This window comes from Mya arenaria, chromosome 7, assembly GCF_026914265.1.
Source record: "Mya arenaria isolate MELC-2E11 chromosome 7, ASM2691426v1".
Lineage (NCBI taxonomy): Eukaryota > Metazoa > Mollusca > Bivalvia > Myida > Myidae > Mya > Mya arenaria.
The window spans coordinates 11,083,887-11,102,192 of NC_069128.1; the positions used below are offsets into that span (position 1 = coordinate 11,083,887).

An 18,306-nucleotide genomic window follows, 5' to 3' on the forward strand; every position below is an offset into this window, starting at 1 on the left:
GAAATTGAGACGGGTTCGTCTACCACGTAAATACCAGTTAATTTAAAAATTACATCGGTATATGTATCTGTACTAATCACGTGACTTTCACATGCCAAATATACTCTCTTTAAGCTTGGACACCGAAATGCTCTATTTTTAAACAAACTCAAACGAGTCAGCGACGAAATATTCTTTTAGTTCTCAAAAGTGATGAATAATCGACTACATACTAGCTCGTATCGACCATTTTAAGCTTGTTTTGAAGACATACTGCATTTGCCGATATTGGGGCCATCTGGTGTCAAGTCCCTTTAAGAGTGAAACTCTGTATTATATTTGTATATAAATTTAATTTAATTTAGTTATGATCGTTTATGATCATTCAAAAATAATAACTTTATGTGTTGTTTTTTGTCTCTCGTTGAGCGTCTCATGGTCCTTAAACCACCTGCTCCTAAATAATGGTTAAATGTATTGATACAGGTCGTCTTTATCTTGCTTTGATTTCTAACAATAACATGCTGTTTAAGCTTGGAGCGTTGACCACGGTGTCAATTCCTATAAAACCGACACTTTCAAACAAGATAAGGATATTAATATACTTATTGGTAATTTTTCATAAAAGTATTGAGTAATGATGATTTTCGTTTACTATCTTATACTTAAACAGTCGACTGTTGATTTTTCAGTTGAACAATGGGGATAACTCAACAACTACCACAGCCAAAGTTATTGGCCTTGATAAACATGTATGTAATGTTTAGTACAATAAGTCGTCCAATCTTCAATGGTTTTAGATACATTGTAAAGGTTAATGTTTTGTTTGCGCACTGACGACAGTATTGCCATGACACTTCTTAGCTTTTTTTTCTTTTGTTCGAAAACAGACAAAACTACAGGTTGCTTTTATGAAAAAGCGCCGGTCTCCCCCATTGTGTGTTCGTAGGTAAAAAATAAACAACGATAAACATACATTTTTTCTTTGAACTGGAGACGCACACACATAAGGGTCGTCTACTTGTAATGACCAACCTGCATTCAAAGTATGAAGTTCCTGAGTATGAAGTTCCTGGGTCCAAGTGTTCTTTAGTTATTGAACGAAAAGAAGTGTGATGCGCGGACAGGTGACCAACAAATTGTTTTTCACTTGTAGGTCACTGTGACCTTGACCTAGAATTCAATAGGGGTCATCTGCTAATCAAGACCAACTAGCAAACCAAGTATGAAGTTTCTAGGATCAAAGGGTCTTTAGTTATTCAGCGAAAACCGTGATTTTACCTCCAGGTCCATTTGACCTTTCACCTACAGGCTTGAAAATTAATAGGGTTCATCTACTAGTCATGACCTACTGGCATACCAAGTATGAATATCCTGGATGAAAGTGTTCTAAAGAAATTGAGCGGTAACCGTTTTTTATTTTCGACAATGACCCTTCGACCCTGACCTTTGACCTACTGATCTCAAATCAATATGGTCATATACTAGTCATGCCCAACTGGCATACCAAGCATGACGTTCCTCAATGCGAGCGTACTTTAGTGATTGAGCAGAAAACAGTTTTAGGTCACCGCCAACATATCGTTTTTCACCTGAAGTTCACCGCGACCTTGACCTTTTGATCTCAAAATCAATGGTGGTCATGTACTGGTCATGATCAACTTGTATATCAAGTATGCAGTTCCTGGAGCCAAAATATATTCATTTTTTGCGGATACCGTTTTTCACCTCAAGGTCACAACGACCTTCATCTTTGACCTCCTGATCTCAAAATCAATAGGGGTCATCTACTGGCCATGACCAAACTGCAAACCAAGTATGAAGTACCTGGGCCCTATTATTCTCAAGTTAATAAGCAAAAAAGGAAGTGTGGCCTTCGTAATGACTGATGGACAGTCTGACTGACTCACTGACAGTTATGTCTCCCTATTCATTGGGGAATACATAAAAACTATTTATAAATGATACCAACTATCCACATACTTTACATTTTATTTCAACTCCATCAATAAAAGATTGAGTAACAATAACAGTAAAGAAAAGTAAAAACATACTAACAACATATTAAAGTGACTTTCATACAAATAAACATAACAAAAAAAAAAAAAAAAAAAAAAAAAAAAAATTGTTAAATAACCAATCTAACATCCTTATTCTTGATATAAACATGGAGGTCGCAACATGGAAACATAATAGAACATAGGTATCATATAATTGTACATTCAGTCTGTAATTAAATTATAGTCATTTTGTTTTGCATTATATATTTTTTCATGGGAGTATTTAAATGTTGTTACATTGATTATTGCCCGGCGTTTTAAAAAAAAACATGCCACACATGTATGTAACATACACATATTTTAATATAATTTCATGGTCGGCAATCTTGATACTAACATCAATTTCAACCACATGAATTATCTGGATAAAGGATATTGAATGTCACAAGCCGATTGACAACAAAGGTTTGGGGATTGTAGTGTACCCAATTTTCTACTGGCGCATAGTGTATGTTCCAAGTGCGTATATAAGGAGTTAACCTCTGAATGCGTGTGTTAAGGTCGTGCGGGTCAACGTGTGGAAAGTGCGATAAGACGAGTTTGGTTGATGGTGAAAAAAGGTCTTGGCCCGTGCCCTTGTAAATAAGACTTCTTGGAATTTAAATTTGAACGAAAAGCTACACCTGAAAAGTTATGAGAATTGTTGTTTTCCGATAAGCAACCGTTCCTCAAATCAGTGGCATACACCATGGAAGGATATGACGGTTATTTTCTTCTAGAATACCTAATTGACCAGCTTGTTAGTCTGGATAAAATCATATACTGTCGCGAATATTGCCAAATATTGGTTATTAAGTTTGCTGTTTATTAAAACATCTATTAAACTTCTATACACCGATATCTTTATTTACACTGGATAAATGTGAAAACATTGTTGCTGTCTTTTTATATTTAAGTTCAAAAATTGATATTTTATTCACTTTTCTTAACCGTTAGTAACGGTTTAAGCCATAAAACATTAATTTTCGAATGGAAATATGAACATCTACGTTCTGATATTTTGTCAGCAGTCTCATCACTCGTTTGCAGACAATTACGCAATAATTTGCTCATTCCAACACAAAAAATAAAAAAAAGTTGTAAAACCAGTAAATCTGTGAGAGTGCAGCTTTAACAAATAGTGTTGGTCTCTGTAGGCTCAATCATTATATCATTCCTGATGCCGATGACCCTATCATAATCAGCGATGATAGCAAAACACACACAAACACGTTCGGAACATTAAACCAGATACAGTTCATTTACAATAAAACAAGTATTATCTTACAGAAGAGGTTGTTCTAAAGAGAGCAAGACTCCTGTCATATATGTCTCAGACAGGGATATCAACACCATCACCAAATGTTGACTGACTAGTCGACTAGCGTTAGTCCAGTAAAATCCTTTTTTTCTGTGTTTTTACGCTAAAAGATATAGCGAAACGTGTTTCAAAACAAACTTGATCATTATCTCATAAAGATGGACTTACAAATGAGAAAAGAAAGCGATAGGAAGTATAATTAATGATCACTGGTGGTTTTAGACCAGTATTAGGGAAACTTTTGCCCAGAATGTTGCCATTTTTCCGTCAGTAACATACTCAGACCTCGTGAATTACTTTTTGTTCACTCTAAGTGCATACAGTGCAGATGATTTAAAATAATACAAGTCTTTGGAAGCTTACATCCAGTTTATTTGTGGATGGGTCAAAGACATTGCTGGAATCGTACAGGGGAATCATCTGGTAGTGACAGTTAGGATTGAGTTTAAAATATTGATTCCAATGATAATATACCTCATTGTTTTAGTTTTATAGAAGGCATTCTGCATATGTCTATAACCATGTTGTATAAATGCTCTGATAAGTTGTGTTTACCGTAGCTGTTTATGGTCTCTTTCATTTTTAATCAGTAAACTGATAATGGATATAAATTTATAATGTACAGAAAGTAATTAAGAGTTTTACATGCTCATGGTCAGATGCTTTCGGCTACACACAGAGAGGAAAATATATACCCAATGCTTTTCATTGCATATGCGACACCGATCGTGTTAATGTTGCAATCACAGAGGATGCGGTAGAACCCCTTACGGCTATGGATAATCGACAAAAAAAATGGTAAGATAATTGCAGCCCATTGCAAACAAAATCAGTCCCTGAAGCTTCAAATGAAGATTTTGTTTTGTGGCAAAAGCAACAAACCGACTTTTAAACCAGCACTCCTATCATTTGTGGATGCGCAACTTGAAGACAGACTGCTAAGTCTTCAACTACAAGAAGTGCTGATATAAAAAGGTTCTCAAAAAAGACTGGAAGCTTAAAACGTACACTGAAAACATCCTTAAATGGTTGCAGGCCAGTGTCAGTGAATAAAAAAAAAGAAAAAAAGGAATATTGTCTTTTAAGTGAACCAACAAATATTTACAAAAATGCTCTTTGGAAAACATACTGGAAACAAATGAATGTCATGTAAAATGTCTTCAGACAATTTACAATAAAATAAACCAATGCACATTTTCAAAATGGTTACTGTTAAGCCGCAAAAATACGTTAAACTTTGTAAACATCAAAAACACTGGCTGAAGTGGATTTCAAATGGGGGGGGGGGGGACTCTAGAAAATAACATATATAGTGTTACCTCAAAGTTTCTTTCTTGATTTTATGCCCCATTCTAAAATGGGAGGTATACAGTTATATGCAAACGTGTGGTCATTTTGCTAAGTTACAATATGGCATATGAAGTGTTCAATCCTGTGACGTGCATGTATCCAAATGTGTATGAGCTAAAAGTAAACTTTCCAGGAAAATATATACGAGAGTATGCACTTATGCTCCTGCTGTTCTATGTTTGGCTCTTTTCATACAAGTTGACATAAAATTTGTTTGACGACATAAATAAATAAAATCTAATTTATTGCCTGAGAAATAAATTTATTTATGATACTTTCAAGGAATATAACTCATTACGCAGTAAATTATTAGCACCGAGTTTACAATTTTGATAGTATTATCGGTCTCATCTCGCTGATATCACAACGCAATAACTTCACGGATAATTTATGCTAACCCGATTTACGCAGTTTTTGCATAAGCTTTTAATTTTTAAGTTAATTGAAGGCCTTCAGTGTTCATTTTTTGATCGATTTCATTTGATTAATTGTTAATCTTTTACGGATATAAGCATTTTGGCAGTGTCGTCCTGCTACGAACATGTTTTTTGTCAGTTCTTTGTGTGTTTACGTAACAAATATTTCGGATGTAAACAAAGAAATTGGATAAATTTATTTTGGCGATTCCGACCTAAATAGACTTTATCATTTCCTCCTCGAGGATGCCAGTTCGGTGGAAGACGCTTTTCGTTTGACTCATGGTCAGCCATTGGACTGTTTAGACTCAGTAGTGGACGATTCACAGACTGCCATGTTATCTGTTCCTTTCAACGGAAATTATCTCTATATTCGCCGATGTTTATTATCATGATGATTGGAGGAAACGGCATGGTCAGTGCGAATGGAATAGTGGATCCCCAATTGTGTTGTGCATGTTTGCCTTGATATCCCTATTGGCAACCCGCTTCCATCTACAAGGAATTTTTATTCCTCAGCTACTTCCTCAATGAGACACAAGGAACATAAGTGTTGTGGGATTAAACGAGGCGGTGGGTTTATTCCATCGAGCCCTGAAAACAGAATGTGGACCACGGGACCGTATTCATTACTGGTCTTGGAAAGTGCCACGTCTTTCGGAACCCTCCAAGGCTATCTACCTGGACGGTAACTTCTTAATGCCAGAGGACTCAATATTTTGATCCACAGCATTCTGGGGAGCTGTCATTCGGTGTCGGCGACTAAATTAACTTTGTCCATTGCTCAACTCCTGCCGAATTTCTCCATACACAGAGAGACTTCAACTTATTATTTCAATTTGTTTAAGCATGGCAATATTGTTCACTAAAACCAATCATATTTTTGTTCATATGTCATGTTATTTATTTTCTTTAGAATGAATTGCCTTGTTTGTACAATACATATATCATTTATGTTTTAACTTAATTAATGCTTGACACGATTTTTCTTTCGTACAGTTATGTCAAATTGTATATATTTTGTTCTATTAAAACCAAAATGCGGATCTTTCTGACGTAAATGTTGGAAAGGAAAAAGGTGATGTGATAAAAAAAAAAATTCTGTATACATGTAAACTTTATCATGATCATATCTGGTAACTGAGAAATAACACATAGAGTTTCTCCTTAAATGTTGTATGCAGTTCATTGTATGTATACATGTATTAAAATAAAAAATCCTCCGATATATTTTCAGGCTCATGATGCAGGGATGTGAAAGACCTGGCAGCCGGAGGGCTGAAACATTTTCGGCCATGGGTTTATGGGCGCTCTTTAGGTCAAAAGCGCACTGCTGTAGAAGAAAAAATGGCTTTTTAGAAGCTCTTTTGAGGGCTCTCCTGACTTTAAATTTGAAGCAAACTGGAATATTAACTTAAACAACTGAAAGCAACCAAATATTTTTTTTCAGGTAAACATTTTATTATTTTTTTTTATTTTTTTTGGGGGGGGGGGTCTCTGGGGCCATAAGTTCCGCGGAATTCCGCGAATCCGCGGACAAATCACATTCCTGTGATGGCTTACGAGACTAAAACAGGCTATATATATCCAACAGCGAGCCTAACAAAATCAGCTTGGTGTATTTGACACTATGCAGGGTCATTCATACTTTGAAGTGTCTAACAGATTCTCTCTAAATTCTTGCAATATCCAAGACCAAATCAGTGTAAAGACGATTGATCTTCATGTAATTAGAAGGAACTGCACTTTCAAATATAGCACAAACAGTTCCTGCCAAATGTATTTAGTGGATATAGAGTGAATATGTTTCCATATTAAAAGTAGTCTTTTTATGTGTAAAATAACACACAGTGTTGATATGTTGTTTATTTCTTTTTGTCCGAATAGTTTAGTATCAAAGCTTGTAAAACATGAAATATTTACAAAATCAGATGCATTAATATGGTGATGGTACTTATCTTTAGCTTTTTAACAGGGATAATATTATGATGGACTAGTACGATTTACAATGCCTGGTGGAAAAACAAAGTTTAATAAATCCTGGTTGAAAGAAGTTGACTCAAGTGGTAATAAACTATCATCATGGTGCAGAAGAGATATTTCTGCTGCATTTCATTTCGTGTGTGGAAAGACAATATCATATGCAAATGCTGGCATGAAACAACTCCTGAAACATACTGATGGACAAAAACACAAGGAACAGGGTTGTCAGCACAAGTTTGTAAAAGAGAGGAAACCTGTACAAAATATCCCCATCACACTAAATACAAAAAGTTTTTGTATTGATAGAAAAAAGGCAACAATTATAATTTTAAAGTTTTTTAACCAAAACATTGAAATCCCTGAAGGCAAAGAAAAAATTTAAAATGAAATCTGTGACAACGAGCCAAGCACATTATAAGCAACTTAACTTGGTGGAGATGCTGGTGAAACCTAACAGAATATGATACAACTTCATTCCTTGTCTGTCAAACAACAAGTGCAGTCAGTGCGGAAATTCTAAGGGTTCTTAAAGTAGCAGAGAGTGAAGCTTTTTCAGGCCCTGAAAACATAATAAAATGGTTTCGGACAAGAGATGTAAGATATGACCTAGTAACCTAATTTTTTATCACATGTGACCCAGTTTTCTATTTTTTATCACATGTGACCCAGTTTTAAACATGTCAAACAGTTCATAAAGGAAAACATTCTGATCATTTTTCATGAATATTAGACCATACATAATGCCTCTAATGTGTCCCAAAGATTTTTCTAAGATTTGAGCTAGTGACCTAGTTTTTGACCCATGTGACCCACTTTTACAAGCGGCCCATATTTCATCAAGGGGTACATCCTGACCAAGTTTAAACATAATCTGACCAATCATTACCATGATATGGTTCCTGACAATATTTTTCTAAGATTTGACATAGTGACCTAATTTTCGATCATATGTGACCCAGTTTTATATACGTCCAAGAGTTCATCAAGGAAAACATTTTGATTAAGTTTCAGTTAAGTGCCTCTAGTTTGTTCCAAGGATTTTTCTAAGATTTTACCTAGTGACCTAGTTTTTGACCCCATGTGACCCACTTTTACAAGTTTCAACATTTTCTGATCAATGCCTACCAAGATATGGTTCCGGACGGACGGACGCACGGAATGACGGACGAACGGACAACGCCAAAACAATATCCCCCTCCCGAAACCTTCGATTCGGCGGGGGATAACAAAGCTTACTGTGGTCAACTATGAGCCAGTGACCATTGTAAAAAAGCTGTTAAAAGGACCAATATAGATGTAAGCCAGAGTATGACAAAATTCTGTATCAATTTATTCCTAAATCCAAGTCTTAAAATTAGAGGAAGCAAAGTGGATATTTAACCGAGCTATCATAAGACCAGGTAAACAAGGACTATCATTTTCTTGCTCTAATTTTCACTATTATTAGGTCTGGTAAACATAGACTACAATTTTGTGGATCTCTGATTTTAATTTTCATTATATAAGATGAACATGGTATATCGTTTTGGGGATCTCTGATTTTAACTATCATTAGATCAGATGAACATGGACTTTCGAAAGCCGAACAAGAGGAGATGAAATCTATGGAAACTTGACCGCGTTTCATTTACCTCCAACTTCGTTTTTGACATTTATTTTGTTCGTTTGTCACGATATCAGTCATTGAATTTGAATACGGTAATAAAAAATATTTACATATGGAAGTAATTTCATTTATTAAGACAGAATAAATTGTTTTCTGTAGTTATCTACGATTTCTCGGAAATACTCCGTAGATACGGGTAAACACACGTGGTTGCCCGGAAATCAATATGCGGAACGCTCCGGTCATCCGATTACTTGACCACGTGACTAACCCAGCACGTTCTTTTCTCTCTAGCCTTTGAAGGAGCAACACGTGGGAAAAATACCGGAAAATTATTTTTTTATTTTTAAGTTAAAATTAAGTTTGAGAAAATGCCAGAACGGGGGAGAGGAGTTAAGAGAAGGAAAACAAGACAAACGGAAACGGAGCCAGAGGAAGAGCTGAGCAGCCCGCTTGACGACGTGTCCAAAGGTAACAAAAAATGTTGTTGACTTTGAAGAGATTCTTCAAAGATCAAATGTGTTGGACACAAATCAATCTTTAAACACTGGGTGTGGTGTGGTAGCGGGGAACTCCCCCGAACTTGTAGCAGCGTCCTCCACCGTCCCTACCCTGCCTGCCCCGTTCTGCCTAGCGCGCCGGGGGGTCTAGTCCAATTAAGTTAGCCCCTGACGACGTAGCAGCCCACGTCCCCGACCTGATTAGAAGTCAGATCAGGAGGGGAGAATTCGTAAACTTTGCTTTGCTACTGAAAGGTTCACTCGAGCTTACTGATTTCTGTTTGGGAGCAACTTTACAGTTGACGGCGGAAGGCCAGTTGCTCTCTAGGCCGATGGAATGTAGGGACAGAATCGGTACGGTTGAGAAATGGACCGATCCTTTTATTATATACATGTCCATATACATTCAGGCCAATCCATCTAAAGCGTCCGAGCTATTGCAATACATGTGAACAATTAGGGAATGTGCGGGACGCCATGGCAGGCTGGCGTGGCGCAGCTACGATGAATAGTTTAGGCTACTGCAGGCGTTCGAACCCTCATCATGGGCACATATTAACACGGACTTATGGTGGCGATGTATGTTAATGCCGGCCGCGGCAACACCTGCCCCCGGCCCAAGGGGAACCTTGTCAAGTAGAATGGCGAGAGTATGCCATTTTTTCAATATGGGAAATAGCACGTGGCCTAACTGTAGGTTTCGGCACATTTGCTCTTCCTGCGGCCAAGGTCACTCAGCGTTGGTATGCACACTATCCAACCGTGTACCACAGCGCGTCCAGTCATTTCCTACATCGCAACAGTTCAATGACTCGCGTCAGGGCGCCAACCCACCTCATTAAATGACAACATTATGGTTGTACAAATGGTAGTACGCGTACCTACGGAAAAGATCGAAAAAATAGTGGGGTTTATCCAAAATATCAAGGCCAAACAATCAACTACTCTGAAAAAAGGCAATCACTGATCGGTCCCTCAATTTTTGTTGCCGCGCGATACCGTTAGGGCGCCCCTTCTGCAGGAGACTGATTAACTCAACATGCGGTCTAACAAAGCCTTTCCATCACATCCGTTTAAAAAGGTCCGTTAAGCTAGACTTAAAATTATGGCTAAATTTCTTTAAAAAAATTCAACGGCGTTCCAGTATTCCATGACCAATTCTGGCTAACAAACGACAACGCAGAGTTATATACAGATAGCGCCGGGGGAAACGGACAAGGACATTTTTCACTTCCTATTCATACTTTGAAGTGTCTAACAGATTCTCTCTAAATTCTTGCAATATCGAAGAAAAAATCAAAGACGATTGATCTTCATGTAATTAGAAGGAACTGCGCTTTCAAATACAGCACAAACAGTTCCTGCCAAATGTATTTAGTGGATATAGAGTGAATATGTTTCCATATTAAAAGTAGTCTTTTTATGTGTTAAGTACCATATTTTATTAATAATGACAATTATGAACATTTTGATTCCAATAATTCATCACCGAGTATTTCAAGTTCGTTTTAAACTGAAACAGAAATCAGTAATGTTATTCAGTAGTCTGTTTCAAAAGAATAAGTATTATGTAGTTTATTTATGTTCTTTTTACTGTGTCAAATTTATTAAAAGAAGGTAACATGAAAAATCCATCTATCATTATTACAAAAATAATGCTACTGAGAGCATGACAAAATTCTATATCAATTCAAACTCCCCTTACAAAGCATTTCTGATAAAGAAAACAGAAATAAAAGAGGTGAAAAGGACATATATTTGATACCTCAATCCAATTCTTAAATGAGAGGAAGCAAAGTGGATATTTAACTGAGCTATCATAAGATCAGGTGAACATGGACTATAATTTTTGGGATCTCTGATTCTAACTATCATTAGATCAGGTGAACATGGACTATAATTTTTGGGATCTCTGATTCTAACTATCATTAGATCAGGTGAACATGGACTATAATTTTTGGGATCTCTGATTATAACTATCATAAGATCAGGTGAACATGGACTAAAATTTTTGGGATCTCTGATTCTAACTATCATTAGATCAGGTGAACATGGACTATATTTTTTGGGATCTCTGATTTTAACTATCATTAGATCAGATGAACATGGACTATCGTTTTTGGGATCTCTGATTTTAACTATCATTAGATCAGGTGAACATGGACTATCGTTTTTGTATCTCTGATATTAACAATCATTAGATCAGGTGAACATGGACTATCATATTTGGGATCTCTGATTTTAACTTTCATTAGATCAGGTGAACATGGACTATAATTTTTGGGATCTCTGATTTTAACTTTCATAAGATCAGGTGAACATGGACTATAACTTTTGGGATCTCTGATTTTAATATATGGAAACATGCCACCTTCATTATTTAATATTTATCAATAAGCCTACATGCGGAAAAAGACTAGCCCTTATTATGTATTTGGCTGGCGGCCACTCCTTGTGACTTTATTTCACAATTTCTAATTAATGCTGTATTTTATAGACACTTGTATACATACAGTATTCAACTTTTGTTATGATATGATACACAATCCTACAAGTCGAAGAAAAATAGTTTTTTAGTAAAAAGTATTTTATTTTTCAAATTTTAATGATTTTTTCATGTTTAATTTTAACTTGAATCTTCAAAACAAGGACCCGTAAAATTTGAGCAGTTTTATGTCCCCTGGTTTGTTCATGTTTATACTCTCCAAAAGCCATTTAGTTGCACTGTTCAGTTTTAACTGATACCAATAAAGAAACACACAATTAGACTGTATGTGTGGTCATTTTGATTAAAAAATTCAACCAAGATGAAGATCTTCTGACTGAAATCAAAATGACATTTCTTTCAACAAGAAGGTAACATGAATCAAACCCAGGATGCAACAAGAGTGCATCAGAGCGAACACACCAACAGTCGAACAAGGGGATAACTCCATACTCATTAAAGTCAGAGTTATGGGCCTTTCTATAGATGTATTAATTGTCTTTGTCAAAATACTTAACAAGTTTGATTTCATAATCTTAAAAGGATATTTTTAAGTCATAACCAAGTTTTCTTACTATTACGTTGTTGAGGACAATCAAGCTAGGTTAAGACTCTACCGCTATTATTTTTCGCCAAGAAAGCCAAAAGAATCAACAGAGACCATAATTATTTTCAAACTAGCTCAAGTTTAAAGAAGACCTTGTCAATGAAGTCAAAGAAGGAAATAGAAAAAAAGGTAGGAAAACAACGACCCGATTCCAAATGTCTGCACCAACAGCATAAGTCTTGGCACACTTGGAAAATCCTGGCATTAAAGTGGTTGCACAAAATACTACAGAAGTTAATTAAATATCATGAATAAATAAATACCCACTGTCATATTATTACTCTATGTCATTCGGCTATTCAAGTATACTTAATAAACCATGCAATGGTGTATGGACAGCCTTGCCAGTTATTGCACTACATGTCCTTGTATTAATCATTCTTTAATGTCAAGTTTTTGAAAAAAATGGACATCTGTTCAACAGATGAATTGCACAGTTACCCCAATGCTAAACGCCAATGTTTCCAATTCTCACTTCAATCTTTGAAAATTTGGTAGGTGATCTGCCATAACAAATCCACAAAAAAAACGGGATAATGAGACTTAATGAAACCAAAGAAAGAGTCAGTGAACGGCTGCTAAAGGTTGATATTTACCAATTAAATTTTTCAATTCCTTTTCAAGCCAGGGAAATGATTTCCTCACTATAAAATGTTTCCATGTTGCAAACCCCATGTCCTAGTAGGTGAACCCCTAATTCCATGTTGCGAACATAATATCTTCAAGTTACGAAAACCATGTTTACAAATTGTGAACCACATGTTTCCATGTTGCGAACATAATATCTTCAAGTTACGAAAACCATGTTTACAAATTGTGAACCACATGTTCCCATGTTGCCAACATAATATCTTCAAGTTACGAAAACCATGTTTACAAATTGTGAACCACATGTTTCCATGTTGCCAACATAATATCTTCATGTTACGAAAACCATGTTTACAAATTGTGAACCACATGTTTCCATGTTGCCAACATAATATCTTCATGTTACGAAAACCATGTTTACAAATTGTGAACCACATGTTTCCATGTTGCGAACCCGATATTCCATGTTGCAAAGCTCATATTACCATGTTGTAAAAAAATAATACCAAATTGCTAACCCAATAAACTTAAGAAAATTCACCTTTTAAATATAAGCAAAAAAATCTGATTATTATAAAGAAAAGTCCCATGAAAGCAGTATGGGAGTAGAATAAATCAATATATATATATTAAAAGAAAACTAGAGATTGCTTTTTTGAAAAAGCGCATGTCTCCCCCATTGTGTGGTCGTAGGTGAGAAATAATCAATGATGGACATGAAATTTGGGCCATCAATTAGTCATGACTAACTGACATACCAAGTATGAAGTTCCTGGGTGTAAGCGTTCTTGAGCTATTGAGCAGAAACCGTTTCTTCACCTCAAGGTCAGTGACCTTGACCTTTGACCAACTGATCGCAAAATCAATAAGAGTTATCTACTAGTCATGACCAACTAGCATACCAAGTATGAAGTTCCTGGGTGTAAGCATTCTTGAGTTATTGAGCAGAAACCGTTTCTTCACCTCAAGGTCATGGTGACCTTGACCTTTGACCTACTGATCTCAAAATCAATAGGAGTCATCTACTAGTCATGACCAACTAGCATACCAAGTATGAAGTTCCTGGGTGCAAGCGTTATTTAGTTATAGAGCGGAAACCATTCCTTCACCTCAAGGTCAGGGTGACCTTGACCTTTGACCTACTGATCTCAAAATCAATTGGAGTCATCTACTAGTCATGACCAACTAGCATACCAAGTATGAAGTTCCTGGGTGCAAGCGTTATTTAGTTATAGAGCCGAAACCGTTTCTTCACCTCAAGGTCAGGGTGACCTTGACCTTTGACCTAATGATCTCAAAATCTATTGGAGTCATCTACTAGTCATGACCAACTAGCATACCAAGTATGAAGTTCCTAGACCCAAGGATCTTTAGTTATTGAGCGGAAACAGTTTCTTCACCTCAAGATCAGGGTGACCTTGATCTTTAACCTAGTGACCCCAAAATCAATAGGGGTCATCTTCTAGTCATGACCCACTAGCATACCAAGTATGAAGTTCCTGGGTGCAAGCGTTCTTTAGTTACTGAGCAGAAACTGTTTCTTCACCTCAAGGTCACAGTGACCTTGACCTTTGACCTACTGATTTCAATCAAAATCAATAGGAACTAGACATCATGACCAACCTCACTTCAAAGTTTGGTGAACCTAGATCAAAGCATTCTCCTGATATTGCACGGAAATATTTTTTTACATTAGAGGTCACAGCGACGTTGACCTTTGACCTTGTGACCCCCCAAAATATAGGAGTTTTCTAAACCTCATGATCAACCTCCCTACCAAGTTTGGTGAACCTAGGTCAAACCATTCTCAAGATATTGAGCGGAAATGTTTTTTACATTGGGGGTCGCCGCGACCTTGACCTTTGACCTAGTGACCCCAAAAACAATAGGGATCTTCTACACCTCATGACCAACCTCCCTACCAAGTTTGGTGAACCTCAAACCGTTCTCAAGATTTTGAGCAGAAATGTTTTTTATATTGGGGGTCGCCGCGACCTTGACCTTTGACCTAGTGACCCCAAAAACAATAGGGATCCTCTACACCTCACGACCAACCTCCCTACCAAGTTTGGTGATCCTAGGTCATGCGGTTTTCCAGTTATCGATCGGAAACGAAGTGTGACGTACGGACGGACTGACGGACTGACAGACTACCGGACTGACGGACAGGGCAAAAACAATATGTCTCCCCCAGAGAGGGGGAGACATAATGAATGATAAATAAACAGACATTGTACTGATGGTAAATGGAATGAACTCTCTGAAATAGTGTAATAATACAAACAAATTAATATATTGGTCTTTTCTGGAAGAAAAAAACTCTATCACATTCTTTCATATATTCTGTCTATGTATTGAAGTTCTCTTGTTCATTTCTAAGTAAATTTACTTCGAAATGACACATTTTTCCAAGTCAAATTTAAGGCCCCATTAACTAAATGTTGAAAAAAATGCCTCTTTTTTTGACATTGAACTATAAACTCAACAAAATTAATTAAGGGTCACTTATTTAAACAAGTGAATGTATACACATTTAGCTTTCATGAAAAATATGACATAAACCCCTAGGAACACTCATAAAGTGTAATGACCTAATGTTTTTCGCAATATACTGCTAGCAACCCTCCCAAGAGGCTTCTGTCAGATATTATTTATATAACAACTATTGTCTAGGTGACCCTTAATTAATTATGTTGACCTACTACAATTAAAAATGTATTGTATGAACAATATTCTCTCAAATTAAACAACAGGAAACTTATTTATCACAGTCAATGCAATAACTATAAACAAAATATGAAGTTGAAGAACTTTCTAAAAATGTGACACTTCACTAGATGTTTAGCTCGAAATCAATTTTTGCGGGCATAAATGATTATATCACAAAGTGACATATAATTACAGTTCAATTATTTCGAGATCTTCTAAGGATTTCTTTTTAAAATTCTTTGATAAGACCTGGTCCTTATCACCTGAACACCTTAACCACATGGCATTACAGAAGATCTCATTGTAAAAAAGTATATGACCAATTGTAACTTTGTGTGCATAGTCTTCAAGCGAAATTGAACTACAGTGTTATGCTTTCATTGCAATATAATTCAGGAACTTATTTGATGGACATTATTTTGGCATTGAAGATTTTCTTAAAAAAAAATACTTCTATATATTTTTCAAATTTGAACTAATCTGGTTTTTAACATTGACAGAATTAAATATGTACACCATTCCTGAGTGGCTACGCCGTTTGAATGTTATGGCATTGAACAAAATAATAATGAAAACCTTCTCTACGACCGCAAGGAATTCAACATAGACTGGTACTGTTGCAGAAACTCTCGTTCCTCGTCCAGAGTAAGATCCAGGTAATCTTCTTCATCTTCCGGTAAATCTGAAACCAGTCTATTGATTGCCTCCTTTTCTTCCTTCTGTTGCTGCACCTTAGACTGGTTTTCCTCTGAAAATTAATAGAGGATAATTGTATGTTAGTTTGTAATATAAAATCACAGGATGAGCACCAAATGCTTTATTTCACTAGTGGCTATATTAACTTTTGGTGTTCACAAGGAGAAATCCATTGTGATTTTACACTGAAAAACACAATTTTTCTTTTTATTATATGCCTAAAATAGATGTTGAAAGTTTTTTTGCAATTTTTAAAAAAAAAGCATGCCAAATTGTATGTGAACGTAACGTCATTCTTGAATATATGACTTTGTTAAATTTTCTGTATTAGCCTTGTGCGCCCTGAAGATTGATTTGAAATTGAAAGTAAGCTAAAATTTCAAAACAATGAAAAATATCAAAATGTTATTTCATCAATTCTCTGAAAAGCAGGAAACAGTTTATCATACGACTTCAAACTGACGCAGGAAAAAATTAATAACTTCATAGTTGATGTGTTTAATTATGTTTTAACCTAAAATTGAAATGCTATTGACAATACATATGACAGGTACAAATATTTCATCCCCATGTTAAAGATAACAATCACAATCAGGGAGTCTAACAGCTGATAATTGCTAGTTATGAAAAATAGCCATGCTCTGTCTTCATATACCTATAAGATAAAATACTCACTGAGGCTGAATAATTAAATAATTGCGTAGATAAATCTGAAGTAATTAATATATACCAGTGGGACAGTTATCGGAGGACCCTGATGTTCCCGGCTGTTCATCGTCTAACGGGGATTGAATAGACCCTCCACTCTCAATCAAATCCTCTATGGCTTTGCCAACATTCCCTTCATTCTTCTGTAAGGCCCACTTCGCCATTTCTGGTTCAAACCCCATAGAGGTCACCTAAAACATTTAATTCTAATATAGCTCATACACCTTTGCTGTTGTAATACGACATAAGTCACATATTTATTCATTTTTAGTACAACCATTTGCTGGACTCTGGTGTCAGACCTGGCCGCAAAGACCCAAAATACCATTAATTTTCATGCTTAAAAAAATCAATTAACCCTTTGCATGCTGGGTAAATTGTCTTCTGCTCAAAAATGTCGTCTGGTTTATTCTAAATTTCTGTCAATTTACTTAAAACTTTGGGGATATATTGACTGAGTGGCAAACAGCTTGGAACCTGACCAGGCGCCGGCGTCTGGTCTGGTTCCAAGCTGTTTGCAAAGCCTTTAAAATCGCCATCAGCAGCTTAAGGGTTAACTTAATTTCCTTTAACCTGGGCCATTATTCAATATATCCTTATCCTTAGACATGTCTTAGTAATTCTACTCAGCCTTTTGGTCAGCTAAATATACAGGCCATTCAAATTTCTTGGATTTTAATCTTTTATTCAAGTTCAATGTAAGGTGTTTATTGAATGCTGGTCGTGTATGTTTGTTAATTTCACCATTAAACCATCGCAATGACACTCACTAACCCTTAATTGTCAACATTTCAATACAATACAGTTTGTTTTCCTTACTAAATTTATGAGAAGACACCGAAAACAAATGGTTAATTAATGTCACACGCTTGCTATTTGGCTACTTGCATCAAAAATAAAAGCAGAAGTTACCCACATTTGCGGTACAGTTTTAATACCATTGATTTTACAGTCATAACTATATTAAGTTTATTATGTTTCAATGTGTGTACTACACTCCATCCCCAAAAATTTCTCCTAGGAATGACATTGAACTAAACAAGTGCACTGCTTAGAGATGCCAATGATTTCTGTAGTTTTTCAGACAAAGAAAGGGCATAACTCAACAATTATAAAAGCCACAGTTTAAGACCCTGCTGAACATGTATATATTACCTTTGACAACATACATGTATGTACCAAATTGCATTGAAATATCATGAGTCTTCTTTAAGTTATGGCCAAAGTAAAAGAGTTTGCACCACGATGTTGCTGGACACCTCAACTTTCACAATACCGTGACAATTTGAAAAAAAACAAGACAGGTTATAAATGATTCC

The 18,306-nt window shown here is 36.0% G+C and overlaps 1 protein-coding gene across 1 annotated transcript in view; it reads right to left on the reverse strand.

The window, feature by feature from the left end:
• Positions 1-1,957: 1,957 nt before the first annotated feature.
• The window catches only part of LOC128240690 (NEDD8 ultimate buster 1-like), a 33,807-nt gene continuing 17,458 nt past the window's right edge, over positions 1,958-18,306 (reverse strand). The window contains exons 15-16 of the mRNA XM_052957415.1: positions 17,010-17,178; positions 1,958-16,331 (exon numbers count right to left, since the gene is read on the reverse strand). Coding sequence (XP_052813375.1) covers positions 16,165-16,331; positions 17,010-17,178 — 336 coding nt within the window. The 3' untranslated portion in view covers positions 1,958-16,164. The remainder of the gene's footprint in view (positions 16,332-17,009; positions 17,179-18,306) is intronic.